This window comes from Ctenocephalides felis, unplaced genomic scaffold (genome assembly GCF_003426905.1).
Source record: "Ctenocephalides felis isolate EL2017-DRISC unplaced genomic scaffold, ASM342690v1 CF-g0.4_SCAFFOLD_00845, whole genome shotgun sequence".
Classification (NCBI taxonomy): Eukaryota; Metazoa; Arthropoda; class Insecta; order Siphonaptera; family Pulicidae; genus Ctenocephalides; species Ctenocephalides felis.
In genome coordinates, this window is record NW_020536999.1 from 51,731,836 (window position 1) to 51,757,571 (window position 25,736).

A 25,736-nucleotide genomic window follows, 5' to 3' on the forward strand; every position below is an offset into this window, starting at 1 on the left:
TTGTATTTTTTGGAATCATCATATGATTTTTTATTTAATTTACTTAATGTTTTATAGTCATGACTGGACTATAGCTTAAAAGAGGTAAAAATCTCGAAATTCGAGATACCCAGCTGTAAGTCTGTAAATACTTGTATTTTGCACCCTAAAAATTGTCTCAAAACCTACATATATTGCGTACACCCTACCATATGTAGGTTTTGAGACAACTTTTAGGGTGCAAAATACAAGTATTTTAGACTTACAGTTGGGTATCTCAAATTCTGAAGTGAACTTACTATAATGACTGGATTATTATATGAGCTTTGCACGAAGAAATATTCTCTAAATCTCTTTTATCTCTAATGATATTTATTATACAAATACAAAATTGGTGCTGGAATATTATCTTCATCATTTATCTTTTGTTCATGTTTCCAAAATTATGTTCCAAAATTAAGTATAAAAAATCGTTTTTATCTAATGAATATTATTTTGGCTGAACTGGAGGGTACATACTGATTAGTTGGATTTAAAAGTTTTTTTTAAATTTTTTTACAAATTGAGTAAAACACTGATTATAAAATTTTATTTATATTTTTTATATAAATATTTCTAAACAAATTTGTCATGTCAACAATATTAAAACTTGAACCGATCACGATATGTATATAAAGGAATGTATTTAACCAATAACAATTTACTAAGAAACAGTCAATAATTTATAATTAATCAATCTCTAAACGTTGAAATTGTGCTTCGGGTGTGACTTGTTTTTTCTTGCCATTTGCTTGAAGTACATTAGATCTTTGCTGTTCTTCAGCCTGGAAGAATATAATAAATTCGGTTTAATTAGAAAACTATTTATATTTTTTGTAAAAAAGACCAAATTATATTAACAATTATATATTATTTTTAGATAAAACCCGGACATTTTTAAATAATTCTTACAAATTACAGTAACTTTGCACTACACTATTTTTTAAGTAAATCTACAATATCTTCTCTCATAATATAATTCTAACAATAATAGCAATACATGGTGAAATTGACCTTTATCAAAACTTTGATTTTTTTATACTTTGAAATATTTTGGAAATCTTCAACTTTTTTCAAAGCAATTGCGATACGTAGCTGCGTAGAAACAAAATATAGAAGCGCGTGGGCGCCGCGTCAAGGCGTATCGAATAAACATTGGTACGGAACCCATATAAAAGTGAACAAAATTTGTTCTTATTACTGAAATATCTATAAAACTTGTGATAATTTGATGTGCATATATCTAGTGATCATTTTTTTCGCCAAATGGCATTTTATTCAATTACCTGCCCAAAAATTTCTTCAGTTTTTCATTTCGTCAATACAAATAAAATGATTTTGGAATCATTCAAATCGGACGCTCGGTTCTCTAAAACTAATCAGCACGTCTCCGTATTAATAGGAATCGAATGTTTTTTGAATTATTCAATTTGGTTGATCCGTGTTCTCGAAATCGTCGACGAAAAATTGTATCCGCACATACACACGCGCACACACACACATCCATTTTTTCTAAGGTATGCCAAAATATTTAAAAGACTTTGAAACGTAATGATATATAGATTAATACGATTTTAATATTTAGTATGATTTAAATTAAATAGGATTTGTTAATGGGTTTAATAAATACCTACTTAATGCTAATATATGTCTGCCTATTAATATGCACTGATTTTCGAAGTTGTTTATATATTTTTATAATATTTATTTCAATTTATTTCAATATCAATATTTGCAACAAAAAAATAAATTTTATTGTGCATCTATTAAATATAGATAGCAAAACATTTACTTGAAAATTAAATGTATTGAATGTCTTGAATGACTTTTGATTGAATTATTTGAAAGGAGGGAACCAATAAATTTTGCATATGAGTACGGAAACGGAGAGTAAATTCCGATTAGATTTACTGATAATTATTAAATATTAATCAATTAAATAATTGAATATTGATTTACCACAAAATACGAGGCGTGGGCTTGCAGCTTATCACAAAATTCTTGGTGCAATGTTCTGCAATCTGCTAAATCGCCACCAAAATCTGATGGTAATACCGACCGGGGTAGAACTTCTTCATAAAATTTTTGCATATCTATATTTCCGGTATGGATATGTAACTGAAATTATTATTATTGTTAACTCACTAATTTATGTTTAAATATTTCTATTTAACTTGATAAGAAATTACACCAAATTTACCAATAACCGTTAATTAAAATTATAATTAATAAAAAATATGAATGTTATTTTTTACCATGTTCATAAGTTCCTTTTTCATGAATGGTTTTATCAAAAGAAGAATTTTGTCGAAAAACGGTACGACGTTCACTACGTGAATGGCCTAAAATTAAACAATATTTAGTTAATAAAATAATAATTAAAATATAACAAATGTTAAATTAATAATTAATAATGTTTCAATAATATAAAACTTCTTTTTCACAAAATACATTTATAGATAATAATATAATTGATTATGAATGTAATAACATTAAGTAATATAAATACAATAATGATTATAAATATATTTTCCGATAAATTTAAACCTCTAATCACCTTTAATTTAGCCGGAAGTGCCTCTTGCAAGTATTTAAAAAACTTCCTCGTCCCTGCAACTCGAAGTCTGGTCAAATGCCCCAAAGAAACGCCTTTCATATCGAATAAAAATACCAAACCTGGTCTTGGTCCTCGAGTATATAAACACATGTCTGTAATAAAAATTAAAATAATTTTTCAAAAAATTGAACTTTTTGGAACTCCGTTTACTTGTCTGTCAGTAGAGTCTTTTTTCATTTTATGTGAATTAAGTTTGCTCGTCAGTAGAGTCTGTTTTTCCTTTTCGTGAAGTTTGTTTTTTGTCGGTTGTGCTAGAATCGGGTCTTTCTCGTCTCTTAGAGTCCATGTTTCTGATCCATGCTCCAAAAAGTAGTAAATGTAGCAGTTTTATAAAAAAAAATCTGTTTCTTACTTTTCATGTCGTTATTTATTGCGTCGGTAGTGTTTCTTTACTCAGAATCAGAGTCTATGTCTCTGATCATTATATCCGTGATTTACATACTTTTTTTTCAATTTTGTTGTCAAAATACGATTCGAGATAACATAAAAAAAATCTAAGTCATTTTTCAAAAAATTGATACAAAGTATAAAAATCTTCATTATTTACCTATGGTCATAAAAAACGTTCTTATCGCCTGGTCGTAATTATAAGCGGATGGTGCAGTTTGGAAAAGTCTATGAAATATGACATCATGACCATCAGCAGTTGGTGGCAAAAGAATGTATTCTCTGAAATTAGATCATTGTAATTTTAATATATATTCTATTATTATTGACACATAAATTATATACGAAACATTCAAAACAATGAGTTTCAATACTGGAAAAATTATTTGTGCTCAGTACAATGTCGTTGTTTAAGCCGGTCTTCAATAAAAACTAAATACGTATAATTGTGTGATATAAAAATTAAAATAAGGGGTAATTAACAATTACTTACTGTGCTTGAAGACATTGTAAGATCTCATCTGATCTCGGGTCTCTGTTGTTGAAATGTTCAGGAGCATTTCTTCGAGCGTCATAATAAGCTTCTAGACATTGGCGGGCTTGTGGTACATCTCCACAAGCATTTAGAAATAACAGCAACTAAAAATACAAGATAGAAAATAATAAAAAAAAACTTTTAATAATTGAATTAAATTTTGAATAAAATTTTGAAGTAGAAGTCTTGATCTCTATAATATTATGATACGAGCTTCCTAATACAAAAGATTATATAAAAGCTTGGATTTAGACTTTTAATTACTACATTTTATTTGTCTTTGAGTTTATCTCACTGTTCTTGAGATAATAATATGCACGAAAGTAGACAGATTTTTGTCTCAAAGTTATTCTAACAAGTGACAACAAGTGAATGATGGGCATTTTCAGGGAAATTTCTACTACTTAAGTAGTCAAACTGCACGGTTCATCTTACAATAATTGCATTCAAATATTTCACTCAAAACTTAGCAGATAAGAGCAAAATTTTTCATCATATTTTCGACAAAAATTTTGAATGCATCTTGAAAATTCAAAAACTTTTAGAAATTTTGCAATTGAAAATCGTGCTAATTGGTAAAGATTGGCCAGGCCGCATCAACTGTTGAATTTTTTAAATTGAAACTTTGCCTAGACCTTCGCTATTAACTGTTATTGAAATCCTTTTTATTGATTTTAATGAAACTTTGCTTAATAATGAATGAAATTTATTGTCTTAGCGAGCATCCCAAAATATTATAAGCGAAGTGGTTTAATTATAAAATTTTATTAACGTTTGGAATAGTAAGTCGCGTTCTTAAGTTATACACCATATGTATTGGGTTGTTCGGAAAGTAACTTAGTTTCTTATAGATATTTTGGCACTCAATTTTCGTACAATCAACAATTACTTTAATGAATTATGTATTAGCAGTTTTGACTGAACATCTTTTGTCATATTTCTGGTATTAACACAATTTCGAGAACATAAATTCTTTACTCGTTATTGGCTAAAAACTGATCAAAGTGCTTTTTGACATGCCGATTTGAGGTAATAGTTTTCTAAAATTTTTTTCAGAGGCCGTAACAAATAATGATCCAATGATGGCAGGTCTGAAGATTATGATGAATATGCCATTGGGTCCCATCCAAGCTACAAAAACTTTTGACGATTGACCAAACTTATGTGAGGTCTTGCGACGTTTTGTTGCAGAAATATACCTTGCTTTTGGGTTAATTCTGACCTTTTCTATTGAAGTATATCATTCCAGCTGATGACATAAGGCATTCGAATTAACCGTTACGTTATCCTGAAAAAGCTGAAAAATGAACAACTTCAAAATCTTACCAAACATAATGCATCACCCTTTTCTGGCAAATTTCAGCTTTGCACCTGTTTTGAGCAGGTTCTTCTTTTTTGTTTCAAGGGCAATTGCGTGTATCGTATTTTTTACATCCCATTTGACATTCCTAGTGACAATTTCGCTTCAAAACCTGATAATTTTCAGGACTTTTCAAATGTGAATCGCGGGCACCAGTGCGACGACACAGGTTTCTTTCTATGAGAACCATACATTGAGTTTGGAGGAAAATCCCAGACCTTTTGAGTGTTCATAAACTGTTAAATTTGATAAATTTCAACTTAATGGGATCTAATGTATTGTTATTCGCTGGTTTGCATCAACTAACACCTTTCTTGCGTCTTTATCGGCTTCAACTTGGTGCATCTTGGACATCAAATTCACCAGGAATGAAATTTAGCAAACCAATTTTGGCACTGCAGTATTATCAACACATCATTTCCGTACATATCGGTCAATTTCATTTTGACTTTAGCCGTATTTTTACCTTTTATATAGCAAAAGAGTAAAATATGTCGCAAATGCTGCTTAATTATTTCCGTACTCAAAGTGGCACCATCCAAAACTACTGCATGTAATTGATTAGAATTTTTACGCACAGGCCTTAAGTTAAGTTATAAGTTTTCAAATTATATATTAATTATAGAGCTTAAGTGTAAAATTAGGTTCAAAAAAATAGTTATTTCTGGTGGTAAAAAAACGAAGTGACTTTCCAAACAACCTTTTATATTATGTGAATCGTTGATGTCCGCACTTAAATAAAATATATTTAGAATACAGTGTAATATAAATTAACTAGAAATTACAGTTATTATATTTTAAATTCACTTAATATATTTGTCACAAAATTTATAAGCCATCAGTTGGCAATTGGGTTGATTAGTTTTTGGTGAAGATTAAATGTCTTAGCAAACATCTTAAGAAAACATATTGATTCGTCATTAGTGATAGTGAATACTATATTTTTGCAATGAATAATTGTAAAAATGATCTAATTAGCTAAATCTGATTTCTTAAGTCGATTATTTATATAGATCGCGAAAAGTTTTTGCAATTTATGCATTATGTGCCATTTGCTCCTAGTTTGCATTTACGTAACCATGATACAAACAATTTTTATTAGAACTTGTATTAAAAACTACAATAAATTTAAAGCAGCATTCGTGTGATGAAAAGTATATTACTTAAATCAGGTCAACTGAACAGCATAATAAAACAAAGGTTGATCTGTGTCGAGGTCGTCTGGACTAGTTTAGTGTATAGTGTAAATTCATAAATTACATATGCAAATGTATAGATCAAATAATAAAATACTACAAGTAATTTAATAAATTCGCGATAATTTAATAAATTCTTTTAAAACAACCTTTAGCCTAGCCAAAGGCTCATCGTGCTTTGAGAACTAATAGAGAAAAATCGTAGCATTGCAAATAATTCTTACTTTACTATTAACATATGAAATCATTTTTTACCTTCCCGTAGGGCAAGTTATAGTAATCGCAAAAAAATCGAAAATGAAATTTTTTGTATATCTTTACGTTTCAGAGGTTTGTGAACATGTTGGCATACCTTAAAAAAATGGATGTATGTGTGTGTGTTTGTCTGTGTGTGCGGATACAAATTTTCGTCGACGATTTTGGGAACACCCATCAACCGATTTGAATAATTCAAAAAACAATCGATTCGAATTAATAAGGAGACGTGCTGATTAGTTTTTGGCAAAGGCAGGTCTAGCCGTTCCGAAGATACGGGGCAAAAAGTGCCAAAAACGGTAACTCAGTTTTTAAGAGGACGGAGCGTCCGATTTTAATAATTCAAAAAACATTTTTACTTGTATTGACAAGATGAAGAATTGATTAAATTTTTGGTCAGGCAGGTCCAGCGGTTATAGACTCTCAATAAAAATACGTTAAAAAAATGTCATTTGGCGGCTATAAATGTTTATAGGGCATATGTACATCAAATTATCAGATATTTTTTAGAGACTTTAATAATGTGTACACATTTTGTGTAAATTTTTTTGGGTTCCGCACCAAGATTTTTAATTACAGTACGGGAAGTTCCAGCAATTTGCATTAAGGCACGATGCCATGCACCCCACTAGTTATTTTTAGCGTATCTTTATATCTAATTTGAGCATACACATTTATTAGTGCAACTATAAACTATAGTATAATTATAAAAGCATTTCGTATATTTCAAAATTAAAATAACAAATAAGTCGTTCTGTGGAAAATTTAATAATAAAATATATTTCATACTGCATAAAAATATATTCTTGGTTTAAATTGAAATATACAAATATTTGTATACTCGTATTGGAATTTGAATAATAGACATACTTAGACTCTAAACATATAAGTAAATAAATGTCTAACAAGTATGTGTGATAAAACGGTTAAGCAAAATAAATGAGCCATGTTTTATAGTAAATTTCATTCCGACTTTATTTAATATTTTTTTATTTATCCTCGTTTATTATTTATTTTAGAAATTGAATTTGCTGTATGAACAGTTCTTGTACTTATAGAAGATAATTTTGTAAATATTTCACTATAAACCCATAATTTTATAAAATAAATTTTATCAATAAATTTACATGAAGAAGTATATAAATTCTCGAATTTCTTGATAAGTTTAGTTAAAAGTTTCTTGACAATCAAATATTATTATGCAAATAATATAAATAATTAAGTTTGCAATTAACTATGTTTTTCGCAAAATCTTGCAATTAGTAACAATTAATACAGGTCTGGAAAATAAGATAATAAACATCATCTTTTAAAGGAATAATACAAAGTATTATAATTCGTTGTCTAGTCATTTTGTTGGCAATAATAATTGTTATATAGATGAAACAAGTCCTCATAAGCGTCACTAAATGCGTAATGATAATAGTTTTCAAACCGGTTAATAATAATACCGCAAATTGCTTGCATCATTGCATTTTGCTGCATTTTTAAAATATTTAAATTCTGCATTATTCAAAGTACCGACGTCATACTAGTTGCAACAGAAAAGACTCATAACAATCTTTTATATCTATTTAAGATAATTTTCATAGATGATTAGTTATATTATAAAATGGATAGAGTAGAGTAGAGCTTAAAGGTCCGAAATAAAAAATGACTTTGCTCTTTCAAATCTAGCTTAATGTCTAAAACACTTTATAAAATACCGATTCATTAGGATTTTATTGACATTATTTTGCTCATTACATGATTTTCGTTAAAATGCATATTTTAGGAGATATTTGCAAAAAGCGAAGAAAAACGCCAAAAATATATGAGTTTTTAGTAGAAGTTGAAAGGTATTAGTTTTTTTGAAAAACTTTAAGAGACATTTTTTCTTATAATTAGTTATTCTATCGATATCCGACGATATTTTGAAAAAATAAAATTACGCAACTGAGAAGGGATGCCATTTCCCCGAGGGGTGGTGGCGGAGATGAACCTAATTCCAAAATTTCATGGAAATCGGAGCACAGTAAAAAAATTCAGACCCAAAATGGTTCGACTAGAGTATAAAGTTTAATAATGTGGTTTATTGTAAAAATAAATAAATTTATTGTTCTCTTTCTAATATGAAATAGAATAAAATCGAAGTATTCCAGCCACGTATATGTAGTGATTGTTATGGATTAGATTTAGATCTCAGGAATTTTAAATAGATCGAATTGCGCATGTTCTATTACATGTTTTATATTAATGTAAAACAATTATATTCATAATATGATTTACAAAAATGTTTATATTTCTGTATATAAGCAGAATCTGTTACTCTAAAAGATCTCTCTTTGTTATTACTATTATTTATATTAAAAAAAACGATTTTATAATAATCAAATTATTGTACATAACCTTCAAATATATGTCCTATATAAGAAACCGATCCGAAACCGGCTAGAAAATTTCTATTAGAAAGAAAACACTTTCTATTAATATTAACTAATCAAAAGGTCATCGTGTTAATTTACGTTTGTATATAACCGTTATTTCAAGCATAATATGCCATCAATTGCATAATTGGCGATAGAGTGCCGGTTTTATCATAAATTTTCACCTGCCTTCCGTATTTCCGCTAGTTTTGTGTTTCTTAGATAGAGAAAGTTATAAAGATGAACAATCCACAAGTAATTTGTAATTATAATATGTATTAGAAATTTTTTTTCCCACTAATTATGTAATTTGAAATTGAAGATACAATGGTTGTATAATGTGTCTATTTAGTTCGAATTGTTGTTTTAATATATTATCTGATTATCATACTATATGATATTCCGGAGAAGTTTTTATTTTCGCTAGAAAATCCGATTGGCTAATTTTCTCGACGTTTCAAGTCATTCTGAATGTACTTGTTATGAGAATTTTGTAGAGATATATTGAAAAGCGTTAATTCTAGTATTTACCTGTTTGTCTGTTATATTTGATGGTACCCCCGGAATTGGTGGTTCCCTGAGGGCTCGGAGATCTTTTTCTTCGGCGTTGCATCTGTCTAAAGCTTCGTGGAGGTCATATCCCAATTCGTGTGAAGCTATTTGTGACATTTAACTAGAAAAAGAAATAACATAATAGCATTAGAATATTTTTTTGATCTATAAAATATATATTTTTAATTGGTGGGATGACACTATACTAAATTATACAAATATTTTTTAACAGCGATCACTACATTTTCTATAATCTTAACCTAGAATTATTCACGAGAGCGTAACCTATCGAGAGGTCAACCACTCTTTTTTATGTGTAGACTATATACACAAAATATGTATATTTAATATTATTGGTGTATTTAAACTGCAGCAATGCTCTCTTAAGATCTGTGACCTAAGTGAAAATTTGCTATCATGCTGCTTGATATCGAGCTGGCCTAGGTTGCGAATAAACCCGAGATTAGTTTGTGCCCGAATTCCTAACTATTAAATCACGACGGGCCGTACTTTAAAAGAATAAACAAATCATTTTTAAATAGGAAGAAACATTATTATGAATATCAATTAAACCTTTGCTTTCTCATAAAAATGAAAACTAGTGGGGCGCATAGCATCGTGCCTTAAGGCAAATTGCTGGAACTTACCGTACCATAAATTATTATTACCGTTTTTGGCACTTTTTCGTCCTATATCTTCGGAACGGCTTGCCCTTGCCAACAACTAGTCAGCAGGTCTCCTTATCAATACGAATCGAATGTTTTTTGAATTATTCAAATCGCTTCATTCGTGTTCTCGAAATCGTCGACGAAATTTTGTATCCGAACACACACACATACACGCGCACACGCGCACATACACACACACACACATACATCCATTTTTTCTAAGGTATGCCAAAATGTTCAGAAGGTTTTAAAACGTAAAGATATATAAAAATTTATGTTTTCGATTTTTTTGCGATTACTATAACTTGCCCTACGGGAAGTTAATTATTGAATAGAACAAATTTATAATATTAGTTTAATCAATTTTATATCAATTTTTTTCCTATAAATCATTTAAATATTTTTATCTATAAAGTATTTGTTAAAATATATAATACTCTACATAAAATAATATTTCTGAATATTTTCAAATATATCAAAGATATTTTTTTTTACATCATAATATATAAATTGGAAAGAAAAAAAGAAAAAAAATGAAATAAATATAAAAATATTAATAGTGATTAAAAATAATAATGTTGATATAATAAATAATAATTATAAATAAATTGTATGAACAATTCTTCACTAAGATTGTTTGAAATTACAATACTTACATGTTCGAATTTCTGTTATGATAAAATGCAAAAACTTGGCAGTAGTTTGGTAACTAAAGACCAGGTATATGTTAAGTTATTTGGCCAATTTCTTTGATTATCTTTTATATCACAGCACTGTTTTTACCGTTATGTAACTGATAATTTGACTCACACGAATTTTAAATGAATAATTTAGAACTTGGATAGGTTATAATAGTCCCTGACGTTTTTCTCACAATCAGTAAGTTTTCCATGCGCGAACTGACTTCTAGAACTGCACATGCGTATTTGTTTACCGATGAAGAGAATACAACGATTTTGTTACTCAAAACGAGTTCTTGTTGACGGAATTTTAACATTCTAACTTTCGTAGTGCCATTGTTCTGATGCAGACGTTTATGGAAATAATAATATCGGACCAAAGTTCAATGGTTCATAAAATACACAAATAAAAACACCTAACTGGTCGATATGAATATTGATAAAACAAAAATTTTAACTATAAACAGAATAAGAGCCTGTGATATAGACGATAACTCACAAAGAAATTGTACCAAGTGCCGTTAAAAAAAATCATGTGACGCTGCTAGCTTTAATATTAAGCTAGCAAAACCACTTTATGTTTTAGAATTAGAAGGAAAAAAATAAAACGAAAATTGATTAATTCGAATTTGTACTAATTTGTACCACCAAAATTAAACCAAAAAAATCGAAAATGGCTACTAAAATCAGTACCCCATGACGGCCGGACCGCCCTGCAGAGAAAAAGCCTGTATTGAAGTCAAAAAGAGCTAAAACTAGTGGGGCGCATGGCATCGTGCCTTAAGACAAATTGCTGGAACTTCCCGTACCAAAAATTATTATTTTTAAAAAAGATTAACATTTTTGAAGAAAATTTACTCTGATCAAATTAAGAAACTATAAATTTTTGACAAAAATTAACTTTTTTTTAAAAAAAAAAAGACTTGTTGAAGAAAAATTTATTTCGAAATATTTTGGAAATTCTGAACTTTTTTTCAAAACAATCGTACTGCTTAGAGATGAAATATCAAAGCGCGTAAGCGCCGTGTCGCCGTCTAACGCATAAACATTGGTACGGAACCCATAGGAATATAACAAACTTTATACTTATTGTTAAAATCTCTATAAAATATCTAATAATTTGATGTGCATATGTCTAATGATCATTTTTGACCGCCAAATGACATTTTTTTTTACTTTTTTTAATAGATCTCCGCAACCGCTAGACCTGCTTTCATGAAATTATTAAAAATTTTGAATTATTAAAATTGGACGCTCCGTTCTCTTAAAAACTGAGTTACCGTTTTTGGCACTTTTTGCCCCATATCTTTGGAACGGCTAGACCTGCCTCTGCGAAAAACTAATCAGCACGTCTCCTTATCAATACGAATCGAATGTTTTTTGAATTAATCAAATTGCTTTATCCGTGTTCCCGAAATCGTCGATGAAAATTTTTATCCGCACACACGCACATACACACACACATCCATTTTTTCTAAGGTATGCCAAAATGTTTAGAAGGTTTTGAAACGTAAAGATATATAAAAATTTTCATTTTCGATTTTTTTGCGATTATTATAACTTGCTAGCTTGCAACACGTTCGGATCGATTTTGCTAATTTGGTCTTGCTAGCTTAAGAGAGGTGAGCCTCTAATTTATGGCAAGTCAAATGTTTATATTAGTACAAGTTCAAATTTATATTTAATATTTTTTGATCCAGTTTTATCTCAACTTCCTTCGAATATTGCATCTAATTTTGATCATGCAACTCTTGAACTAATTCTTGTTAAGAATAAAAGTACATATTCAAGATTGATTGGGTTAGTTTATTGTTTTATAGATCAAATTTAGTGATATGATATATTTTACTTTGTAACTTTCCGTATTATTTAAAATTATTAAAATTAGGCGTATCCAAGGGATAGAATGGCAGTCACATGAAAAATATGTCGTATTTTTTATTTACATATGAAATATTTTAATGAATTTTATTCCGCCTAAAATAATGAAATTTTGTCTTTATATATTTATTCTTATTTTCTTTATTCAACTAAAATGAAAAACCGATTGTTGGATTTGAAAAAGTCAGATTCTACCAAAACAAATAATCTTTGCTGATTTTAAAAATAAAATATGTTTGATATTAACATGTTTTTCTAGTGTAATTGTATAATAAAATAAATAAATAATTAATGAAGCTACTAAATTTTTAAGTTCAATTTTAATTAAATAGTAATTAGTACAGTAATTAAATTACTTTAAAAATATAAATTTAATTTTGTGAATAAAAATATCGATTTATGAAATGATTTAATTTATTGAAATTAATTAATAAAATTGATTTGAACTTACTTTTGATGTTGCTAAATTATACAGTGTTATAATTTGAATAATCAAAACAATATGAATATTATGTAAAAAATAAAAATACTGCAATGAATCAAAATATTTTAAATTTACTAATGTCAAAATTTTAAACAAAAACATTTTTTTTTCAAATAAATTTTTTTACACGTAATGTAATTCATAATGTAATTTAAATATTCTTAAATATTTATATTAATGTTTTAGTGTCTTATATTTACAAAAGGTATTAGTTCACAGATTAAAACAAATTTAATTGAAATTTTAATTATTGAAATATTAATTAAGAATATATAAATAAATCAAACACATTTTATTTTTCTAAATTATTTACTAATTTCGGTTAGTATTTGTCTTCATAATTGGCTCACATAGAACCAATCAGAAAAGTTTTTGTTATATATTTTTGTATATACAAATATACATATATATATTTGTATATATACAGTAGAAACCCGTTAAGATGATTACGCTTGACATGATTTCTCGCCTAATACGCCACTTTAGGGCTATCTCTACACTAAGATTCATTGTCCCTATACCGTATTATAAGTCTTTTGGCTCAAGACGCGTTTATAACCCAGTAATTAAAAATAATCTTAACGGGGTTTTGTGTACATGGAGATAATTATGTTATTACATAAAGAAAGATATTATTTTTCCAAAGAAAGAAATAATCATGTCCATTATAGTATCAAAAATACTTGGTTCCGGTGCATCATCATCGTAATCATCTTCTTCTTCCGTTGTAGTGGTAGGCGGTGCAGGTGTGGTTACCCATTCTGTTTCCGTTTCCGTTGCAGTTTCAGCTTCCCTCTTCGATCTTCGGCGATCAGCACCAGATGGAATATATGCAGGATGTTGAGATAAAACGACTGGATAAAAAAATCAAATATAAATTTGTACTTGTAGAAAAGTATTTATTTTACTTGCCATAAATTAGAAAATCGTCTACACCGTAATCTTTTGTTCTATTTATTGTTTTGCATAATTTTCCTTTATTTATTATCCAATCAGTCGCTTCTTCACTCAGTTCATAGTCATCAGGTTTTAGACTGCAAACATTAGTTGATTCTTCTATTTTTTGCTTGTTTATAATTTCGTAGCCATCTGACAAAAATAGAACTTGTAATTTTCATTTGTACATTACAGATTTTTTAAGACATGGTTTTATCGTTAATATTCTATTTTTTTCCTTATTTATGCTTACCGACAATTAAGCTGAATATCCCAGTTTCATCCACATAGTTGAATAAACCTTCAATATTAACCGATGAAAGGTTTAAGGGTTTTCCTGGTATGTAAGTCCATTCCAATGATTGCCGTTTATGATCAACTTTTGCATTCATATACACTTCTATAATGTTCTCTTCGGAGTAAAAGAAACCTGCACCAGATCGCCCTAGAATTGAATTTTAATTATAACTTTACTTGAAAATTCATTTCACATGCAATATTTATGAGTTTTACATATAAGCAATTTTAAAAAAGCGGAGGCTTTTGATTTCTCTGAATAAATATTTAACAATATATAATTTAATAATTATCTTATATATAAAAATGAATCGCAAAATGTACTGGTAAGCGCATAACTCAACAAAGCCTGGACCAATTTGGCCAATTCTTTTTTTAAAATGTTCGTTGAAGTCCAAGGATGGTTCTTACGGCGAGAAAGTATCGAATAATTGCCGGGAAAACCCAAAAAACAGCCTTTTTCTTTTTCTCATACAAACGTTTTCTAACTGAATCGTAGAATCAGTTTGAGCTTTAATTTTTTTATAATGCGTAAATAAATAATTAAAGAATTTATAAAGGTAAACTGGTGGACAGGTAAATTGGACGATATGTATAATGGTAGAGAGGAGAACTGGTAGTTAGACGAATATGTAGACAAATAAACAGGCTGACAGGTTAATTGGTAGACATGTAGAACGGGATGACAGGTAAATTTGTAGGACGGTAAAATGGTAGATTGATAAACAGGTTGATAGGTAAATTAGTAGACAAATTGTTAAACAAGTAAATTGTTCAACAAGTAAATTATTGAACAGGTTTATTGATAGACATTTAGAACGGGATGACAGGTAAATTGGAAAGCAGGTAAATGGGTTGACAGGTGAATTGGTAAGCCGGTAAAATGGTAGATTGATTAACACGTTGATAGATATATTCGTAGACAAATTGTTGAGTAGGTAAATTGTTGAGCAGGTAGTAGTAATGTTAAACTAAATGTAAGAAATACACATCTTTGTTCAACTTTTTAATTTAAACTAAATTACGGCAAAGCGTAAACGGGTACAGCTAGTATATATATATATATAATATATATATATATATATATATATATATAATTATTGGAGTTAATATTGCAATTGTATAAAATTTAAATTGTCACCACCGTCCAAAATTTGCTGAATCTACGAACACAAATGTGTAACTATTATATTAGGACTATACAATAAGCATATTTAAATATGTTTCTTTATAATTATAATATATATATATATATATATATATATATATATATTATAATACTTTTTTTTGATAATTCAAACATGATGTTTACCTTTCATCGACCATTTCCACACAATCCAACTTCCAGGATTTTGTTCTATTCGCCAGGTTTGGCCCTTAAGTTTTCCAACGTACCACATCCAGGTCTGTTCATTAGCAGCCTAATTATTTAAATTAACTTTATGATGAAACAAATCATAATCTAGAAACTAGGTTTAACAAAGATGTTGGAAAAGGATATGATTTATCATAAAAGGGATATAAAATATTATTTTTGTGATAAAAATGAAATTTATTTTAAATAACTCTTGAAAAAGAAGAAGTAGGAATAAATCCTTGGAGCTTGCTGTTATGACCGAACCAGTTAATTTAATGGAAAGTTTTTGATATTTTTTTCAGGGCATCTCACTGCGGTTTTGATATAATAGTCTAGTCATTTAACCCAGCTGTAAGTCTGTAAATACTTGTATTTTGCATCCTAAAAGTTGCCTTAAAACCTACATATGGTAGGGTGTACGCAATATATGTAGGTTTTGAGACAAGTTTTAGGGTGCAAAATGCAAGTATTTACAGACTTACAGCTGAGTATCTCGAATTCCGAGGTGAACTTACTATACTGACTGGACTATAAACCATTTATTACTATATAAATAATATTTGTATCAGAATAAGTTAATTCCATTGTAATATTTCTAACTGCAAATTCCTGATTAACATCTTTTAGGTGATATATCCACACTTCGAAACTATGTATAGATATATATGTTATGCATTTATTATCTATCACTTTCAAGGTAAACGATAAGTAAATGAAGAATGCAGCAGGGAATGTTATAACTTTGTAATACATTAAAGAATCTGGTTAATTCTTAATTTGGGACTAGAATGGAATGAAAAACACAAAAAAGATCTGAATAATATTCGATATAATTCCAAAAGAAAAACTGCTAAGCACGTTTTACTGAATTTGTCTTATACATGGTTAATATTTGTAATAGTGTTTTGAAATAAATTTTGTTCAAAAATTAGGATATTAATAGAATTGAAGGATGGACCATTTTAATTAACATAAATCGTTTCTCAGCCTATTTCTACTTTTACCTCCTCATATACTCCCGTAACACCAACGAATAGAATGGAACAGCCCAAAAAACTTAACCAAGAAAGCTGCACGTACATTTTAGCGGTTGAAATATGTTTAAATTATAAAAATACTAAATGTATGTTTTATCTCACATAAACTACGTAGGTAAATGAAACAATGCCGACCATGAAATTCATTGGCCATTTTCATCATTAGTTTTATATCATATAAAATTTTTAAACGCTTACCTTTTTGCAATTTTCATGATCATTTCCGTCCATTTTCTATAAACTTCCGGTGATCTTCAGTTGTAATTGCAAATAAATCCATTTATTCGCGCTAATCGCATATTTAGATCAAAAAGTCTACTTATAATGTGCATAATGATAATTCTGTATCATAGACTGTATAATCGTATGATCGATGGTTATTGGTTATGTCATAATTGAATATAATCGTTTGAAAATAAATTAGTTTATCAATTTACTGCAAGTTATGAAAATACTTAGTTGCTGCATTTTACATAAAGATTAAATCTTAGCTGGAGATGGATGATATTTAAAAAAAAAAACAAACATAAAGTATATGTAAATAAAAATAAACGTGTATATGATGTTTTTTAAACATTAATATCCCATTAAGAGGCTATAATTATTAAATAATAATTAAAGACAATTAGTTGTAAATAGCATGTAGCCTAAAGAATTTGCGTGAAATGGCGTGAACTTAGTAATTTTGACGCGTCACGTTATCCCAAACTTTAATGAATTTTTATAAATAATTTACTTTTTGTAAACCTATAATAATCAAGTACCATGTCCTTTATCATCATAAAATTCATAAACAACATCAACTAATTTTTTTTTACAATTCATAACGAAGAAACGGCCTGGCCGATTATTGCCAAAAACTAATCATCAGTACGGTTCCCAACTGATATCTTTCGAACGGTTTTCAAATTTTGAGGTTTTTTGCGAGAACGTGGATTAAAAATTTGCACTTTTCTGTAAATTCTAGGAACAGAAAAACGACTCGGTTGATCGCAAAACTAATCAACGTGAGTCTTCATCGAGTAGCTTCGAATGGTTTTAACATTTTCGAGATGCGTGGAGCATTTTATGAATAAACATCGTCGTAAGATTTATAATAATAATATAATAATGATTCATAATTACTTAAAACGTCGAAAAGACAAAATTATCAAGTCGAAATATGAACTCATCGAAATATATAGCGAAACATGGCGAAACAAACTTTACCATCGAGAAGAAAATTAAACATGATAATACTTTATAAATATTTTAAATTTTTAATATCTGTTTTATAAATTTTCATGTAATGTTTAATAAAATAAAAGTTTTATATTATATTTTATCATTGATGCCAACTTTTTACTAGTTTACTATATACTGGTGCCATCTGTCAAAATTAAAGCGCACTGAAGTTGTTTATTTACCTGTCACCAATATTTGCACTCAATTTGCAATGGATTTCAATTAAAATAGAAATGCTATACTCTTGAAATAAAAAAAAATTAAAATTCAGTTAATACTGCTCAATACACTATTTCTTATGATGCAATGTTTAACTAAATAAAAGATTTATATTATATTTTATCAATGTTGCAAACTTTAAAACAAGGCTCACTTCACAAACGTGTCGTGCCATCTATGGTGCCATCTGTCAAAATATTTTATCTATGGTGCCATCTGTCAAAATTAAAGCGCATTGAAGTTGTTTGCTTACCTGTCGCCGGTATATTATTGGCAATATTTGCATTAAATTTGCAGTGAATTATAACTAATTGTTAAAATAGAAATGCTATTACACTATCGTTTCAATATTCTTGAAAGAAACGATATTTCAAAACTCAGTTAATACATTTTTTACTATGATTGCAAAAACCTTTATAATTAATGAAGCTTTTGAGAACTTTGGCAAATTGTTTAACATTCTTTGTATATATAATGGATTTGTAATATAATGCAATATGTATGCAATATGCAATCTTCTTTTGTATTAAATCAATAATCAGAATACAATTTAATAATGATTTGATTTTTTCATATATAAAAATTATAATCTTCAAAGCCATATAAAAGGTTTGCAAGGTTTTATTTGTAATTTAATAAAAAATATAAAAATATGAAAACTGAAATAGATAGTTATTATAATATAACATCATTTAAGGGCATTTAAGGGTTTGGCTTCTGGATAAAGCGAAAATCCGGCTCAGTTTTTGGCAATCTGGCAATATAATCAATTCGAGCAGTTCACGCGATGACGTCAACATACGGTAATTTCAAAATGGCCGCTTATATGGTTAAGTTGAAGTAACAGGTGAGGTGATGTCAAAACTATAGTGTAGTTTCTTCATTTTTTGTGTTTTATTTTTAATTAAAGTGCAATGCAATTATATAAATAATTAACGAAATATGTGATATAAGGTAATTTATTGTGTGAATATATAATTGAGTTAAGTGAAGTGGTTTTAGTGTTTATTTATTTCAGTGATGACAGTTCCTTCGATTACCTGAAATGGCATTTGTGTTTGAGGTATATTGCTATTATATATTGCATACTCAATGGAAATTTTCATGTATTGTATTTAATTCTTCAGTTTTTAAACTAACAAGCTATCAATAATTGATTACGCAAATTTTTATCACCTGTTTCGGTGAATGACAATATAAGATAAGACATATTAGTTTTGCACAAAACTTTGATTACTGAAACTTCCAATCGAAAATGAATTTTATTTATTTATGATAATTAAGTGCAGGGGAAAACATTGCTTTAAATAATATCAAGAATAATAACAAACTATTTTATTCGATATTCTGTTTCGCATTAAATAAATTTGCAACCATTATATTAATATGTCTTACTTTTATTATGGTAAATAGAACAACAATTCTTAACTTAGAATTTAATATTATCAAGTTGAAAACTGTAATAAAATATATGCAATGAAATAGTATGCAATTAATCATGCCTGAAATGAATAAAATATAAATTAATAACTATTAATATTATACAAATTAATTAATTATTATTATATTAATCATTAAAATAAATATTATAAATAATAATATTATATAATTAATTATTATTATATAATTTAATTAATATTATATAAATTCATCACTCTAAAATAAAAATTAATTGCAGTATAAAATTTTAAATGCTTCAAGATATGGAAAATATTTTTTAGTTATTAAAATAACGAATTAATCAATTAATAATATACGGAATACATAAATGAATAAAATTTCATTTTCACTATATATTGCCATATATAATACTCTTCAAATAAAACCAAACTTTAGCTTATTTTTAACTTGATAAATTTGTATAACTATTCTTGGTCAATATAATAAATAATATACTAGATGCTATGTTCTCGAATTTCTTGTAAACAGCACTCACGTTTACAATTGAAATATTTATAAATAAATTTATAGAAGAAAAACAGAAATTAAATCTAAATCCAAATGTAAACAAATGAGTAAATGTTTTGGTGTTATAAGCAGAAATTAAATACCGAAATACCTTTCAATGCACTAATTTATTTAACTTCTGGAGAGTATTATATTTTGTAATATTCGTTAAATATTATAATTATAATTTAATACAAGGGCTCGCCCGTAGGTAAGCGGTTAAGAGCGACGGGACTTGTTTCAGAGGTCCCGGGTTCGATACCCACTTCGAACAGCCTGTTGTCAGGCAGCAGTGACAACGATTTTCACTTGGAAATATAGATAGCAATATGTTTCCAAGTGAAAATAGCCCTTGCCCGGCATTGCTGCACCAATAAAAATGTCAAAATGTCAAAATGTCAGCCCTATTAGATTAATTCTAATATTAAAAATCATCAAATATGGATGGATTAACCATTGGGTTACCATCTAAAAAAATAAGAAGGAGAAGTTTCAGCCCAACAGCTCATAGGACGTTAGGTTGTGATTGCTGTTCTAAAACATGATTAAAAAAATAATAATTTAATACAAAGAAAATAATGAAATGCAATGCTATGCTATCCTTTTAAGGATTTAGTCCTCATTTAACTAATTAAAAATTCAGAATCCACCCAGTGGTAATCTAACCGTAAGATTCGCTGATTTCTATTATTTCATTTATTTATTAAAATAACTTTAACGCTTTGGTGAGATTCCTGCATGATTTCATTGTTTAAAATAATATATGCTTTTATGCAAATTGTAAGAGAACTAAGAAAATATTTCCCATTTCATACTGATATGTTGGCTAATGATTGAACAACAATCAAAAGATGCTTAGATTCTTGTCGTGTTCTCACGTATATGAGGTTTGTCATACTTTCAGACACCTTATTTTAAAGAATTGTGATGAATGGGCAATACAACGGCATTTTTAACCACATACACGATATTGTTGTATTAGATTTTATTGTTTGTATTAGATTTTATTACAAAAAATACTTAAAATGCAATTAAATCATAATAAACCTTATTATATCAGCACTTCTTCCTCATAGATCTTTTTCTCTCTAACAATAAGATTCAATTTTTGGTATAGATCATAAGAACATGAATGAATTTACTCGTAGTATACTAACATGAACCTTACTCGTAGATTTTTTCCTGTCCAATAATAAGATTAAATCATTGGATTAGATTATAATATAAAAACCTGATAATTTAATTTACAGTGGGGTGCATAGCATCGTGCCTTAAGGCAAATTGCTGGAACTTCCCGTACCGTAATACAAATCTTGGTACGGAACCCAAAAAAATTTACACAAAATATCTACACATTATTAAAATCTCTATAAAATATCTGATAATTTGTTGTACATATGTCCAATAAACATTTTTAAACGCCAAATGACATTTTTTTAACTTATTTTTATTGAGAGTCCATAACCTGGACCTGCTTTCCCAAAAATTTAATCAGTTCTTCACCTTGTCAATACAAGTAAAACGTTTTTTGAATCATTAAAATCGGACACCTCGTTCTCTTAAAAACTGAGTTACCGTTTTTGACACTTTTTCCCCGTATCTTCGAAACTGCTAGACCTGCCTGTGCAAAAAACTAATCAGCACGTCTCCTTATCAACAGCAATCCTATGTTTTTTAAATAATTGAAATCTGTTGAACCGTGTTCCCGAAATCGTCGACGAAAATTTGTGTCCGCACGCACACACACACACATACATCCATTTTTTCTAAAGTATGCCAAAATGTTCAGAAACCTCTGAAACGTAAAGATATATAAAAAAATTTATTACCTTACGCGAAGTTAATAATATTTATAAATTAAATCTATGTAACTCTTATATTTCTTATAGGATAACACCTACATCATAAGTTCCTATTCGTGTATTTTAATAGCCTTAACGAAAGCCTATACGTTGCATTCCACGCCTTATATCTACCATACGCTATATTTCATCTTATATTCTCAATCCCTACATTATATACCGAATACACTTATATCTATTATATTATCCTATTACCTACAATATCTCTTACGCGCAATTTTTACCCCTACCGGGAATCGACCCCCGGTCCGCCGCGTGGCAGGCAACGACCTTAACCACTACACCACCGTAACGCTACGATCAATCGTCTTTTTTCGCGTGTCGTCGCGACACCTTAGTATTAATTAATTAATTATAAAATGAACCGCGGTAACAATAGTGCGTCTCATATTATATTATTGGTGGGGGTACCCGATAGGGTAGTGGTTAAGGTGCGAGACTGCCACGCGGTGGTCCCGGGTTCAATTCCCGGTATTGACAATAGATAGGTAGAGATAATAATAATAATAATAGAAATTTAGATTTATAAGGAGTAAAACATATGTAGGTTAAGAAGTATAATTTACAAGGAGTAAAACATATGTAGGTTAAGGAGTAAAATTTATAAGGAGTAAAACATATTATAAGTTAATGGTGAAACAGATATCTCACGGTATAATACATTATAGATAGATTATCTATAATATTTAATAGTATAGTATAATTAAATAATATGATAGATAATAGTTTGATTATCTATCATATCATTAGGTCAAGTCTTATAACGTATTGTAATAAATCTAGTACTTTTATATGATTTATATTCTAAACAATTTCTAGAGAATCAAAAAAATTAATACTTTAAGTGTATAAGGATGTGTTGTTTGAATGATATATACAATGATGTATTATAGAAACAATAAACCCCATTAGTTTGTCTATATTTTGTCTATAAAACAAGCAGAAAGTTCTTTCAATCATTCAAATCGTACGCTTAGTTCTCCCAAAAACTGCCATTTTTTGCACATTTAGCTTTGTATCTTCGAAATGGCTGTGCCTGCCTTTGTCAAAAACTAATAACCACTTCTCCCAATCATTATACCAATTGAATGTTCTTTAGATCATTCAAATCGGATGCTCCATTCTCTCAAAAACTCGATTTCTATTTTCTGCATTCTTTGCTCTTTATCTCCGTAACTGCTGGACCTGCCTTTGCCAAAAACTAATCAGCACATCTACATCAGCCATTCAAATCGGTTAATCTTAATCTCAAGTTCAGAAGTGAAAAGAATTTGCTCTCCTTCACCACATCCCGCATTAATTGCATTAAAACTCTTTTAATTCTGACTTTATCAGAACTTGTAATATGCTATTTTAAAGGTAATGACAAATGGCAATCTTTTTTCTCAACAATGCCTCAAATATTTTCAATGTCAATAAATGATAAGCGTTTTTTTATAATTTTTTCTATTTATTTCTACAATCTAACTATTTTTCTATAATTCAAAAAATGCTAAAAAATTCCCATAACAAACTTCAAAAAGATTTATCAAAATTAGGATAATCGGTTAGGAGGATTATACACCACTACAGAGGAATTTTAACGCTCAAATTGATTCTACGTTTTAGTTAGAAAACGCTTGTATGTGAAAAAGAAAAGGGACTTAAACATCTTTAAATATAGTTGTTTTGTTTCAATCGATTAACTATTTTTAAATATTACTTCATAGAAATAAGTTCTCTGATAATGAACTTGTTTGGTTTTCATAACACCATCGCGTAATATTTAAATATAATAAAAATTCTTTTATTATAATTTGAATCATTCGGAGTTGGTCGTGATTTATAATTTAAATATTATTCGTTTTCAAGTATTTTTTTCCTTTGTTTATAAGTAATGAGAAACGTAAATACAGCCAAGGCTTAACAGACAACATTTTCTACATCTTATGTAAATACTTACATATAAATATATTCAGATTTAAGAAATTAACTTTTGAATTTTTAGGTAACAATAATATATTTAAATGCAATAAGTAAATTTAATTATAAGCTACATAGGACGTGAAATATTGTATTTGATTAATATTTAGTGCGTTATTTGTTGACGCCGTTAATAATGTTATAAATCATATGGCTTATAAACAGTGATTATTTGTATACTAGCTGACCCGGCAAACATTGTTTTGCTAAGTAAGGTATATTTTAAACAGTTTCTAGAGAATCAAAAAGATTAATACTTCAAGTGTATAAGGATGTGTTGTTTGAATGCTATATACAATGAGGTATTATAAAAACAATAAACCTCATTAGTTTGTCTACATTTTGTCAATACAATCAAACTGGAAGTTTTATACACTTTCTATAGAAAACATAGTATAATCCAATCCAAGTCTTTTTTGGACTTTCGCCTTATTGATTACGTTTCAAGTTTTTCAGATTCTTTTTGGATTCCGGATTTTGTGTATAATTGTAAATAATACTACTGAGCTTATACAAAATTTTCAAATTTCTGCGAGGAGAGATAGAAAATGAATTAAGTATTTCTTCTTTGACCTGCTTTTCGAAAAGTTTCAAGTTACATTCGATTAATTAACGTAAATTTAATAAAAAGTAATATATATAATAATACATATAGTATATGTAGAGCAGGGCCAGGCACAAAGGTCCAATTTGACTTTGAGCAAATATTAATTATATTATAATAATCAAACCAATTATATCATAACAAATAACACATTTCAAACGAACAAATATCTGATTACTGCCAGCTACTTCATCATTGTAGAAATGTGCTTTTTTGCTATCTTTCAAAAATAGACCTAGACTTTTTTACCTCATAGACGGGGTAACTTGGAACGGCCAGGTGGCAAACGGGTTTAATGTCTTACTTTAGTTTTAAAGGTTTTTTTTACAAAATAATTACACTTTTAACTAATGCTAACAAACTACCTCTTGAAGAAATTACGCTTATTATGGATTTTCAAAGATTACAGTTTATCTCCAGATAGCAAAGTCATAAGAATCAAGGTTATAGCTGGTTATACATCTTTTTTCCTCTACTTTTAAATATTGTTGTTAAACAATGTTTAACTTTACTGATTTTTGACGCATAGGTGGTGGACCTTTTTAACCCCGGACCTTCATATATTACTATCTATTTTTCGATAAATTGTGGGAAATTATAACTGGAAAAATGCTATTCGACAAAATGTCCCTTTGATCGATACGAAATTTAGGTTCTGAATTTGAATAACATAAATAAAAAATAATATAACCTAGAAAATATTTTATAAATACTACCAATAAGTATATAATTATACAAATGAGATCTTTTAGAGTTCCGTGTTTGAGAAAAATATGATTTGCAGAAAAAGAGTGCATACACATAACCAAAAACGCAAAAAAAATGCATTTTCATATTAACATTTCAAAAAAGTTTATATTTTGAGTTTCTAGTAACACTTGCGATCCGTTTAATAACGTTTTTGTGTATAAATATAACTACGAACAAAACTACTTACTACAATTTAATCATAATTAAATAATATTCACAAAAAACATCCTATTAAATGTAATCATCTGTCAAAAACGTTTGACATTTCACGAATTAGCCACCGTCCATTGTTTTATTCAAATTACGCTTCTACAAAAAATTTTAAATTAAAAATGTAAAGTTTCTACGCGATTTTGAAATAATATCTCACCTTTCCGACCATCTCTGGATTGACACGAATTTTTCAAGACTAAGGCTGGCCAAATCGGTTTAGGCGTTTTCGAGTTTTACCGGATCATTTGATCGAAAGGTCCATTTTTATATATAAGAATAATAAACTCTTT

At 28.4% G+C, this 25,736-nt stretch overlaps 2 protein-coding genes across 2 annotated transcripts in view; one reads left to right on the forward strand and one right to left on the reverse strand.

The window, feature by feature from the left end:
* Positions 1 to 616: 616 nt before the first annotated feature.
* LOC113363834 (alpha-tocopherol transfer protein-like) lies at positions 617 to 10,857 on the reverse strand. Its single transcript, XM_026606312.1, has 8 exons — positions 10,650 to 10,857; positions 9,305 to 9,446; positions 3,516 to 3,661; positions 3,183 to 3,304; positions 2,576 to 2,727; positions 2,274 to 2,360; positions 1,978 to 2,136; positions 617 to 803 (listed from the first exon to the last, which is right to left on the reverse strand). Exons 2-8 carry the CDS (start codon positions 9,440 to 9,442, stop codon positions 708 to 710), a joined length of 900 nt encoding a protein of 299 aa, XP_026462097.1. The 5' UTR covers positions 9,443 to 9,446; positions 10,650 to 10,857; the 3' UTR covers positions 617 to 707.
* Positions 10,858 to 18,929: 8,072 nt separating this feature from the next.
* The window catches only part of LOC113385337 (rho guanine nucleotide exchange factor 18-like), a 37,406-nt gene continuing 30,599 nt past the window's right edge, over positions 18,930 to 25,736 (forward strand). Inside the window, exon 1 of the mRNA XM_026623181.1 lies at positions 18,930 to 19,171. The gene's annotated coding sequence lies outside the window, so the exon portion shown is untranslated. The remainder of the gene's footprint in view (positions 19,172 to 25,736) is intronic.

Coding starts and splice junctions, on each gene's coding strand:
- LOC113363834 (XM_026606312.1), bottom strand. CDS start 9,442: ATGTCACAAATAGCTTCACACGAATTGGGATATGACCTCCACGAAGCT. Junction 3,305..3,515: donor TTACAATGTCTTCAAGCACA/GTAAGTAATTGT, acceptor ATCTAATTTCAG/AGAATACATTCTTTTGCCAC. Junction 804..1,977: donor CCCACGCCTCGTATTTTGTG/GTAAATCAATAT, acceptor ATATTCTTCCAG/GCTGAAGAACAGCAAAGATC.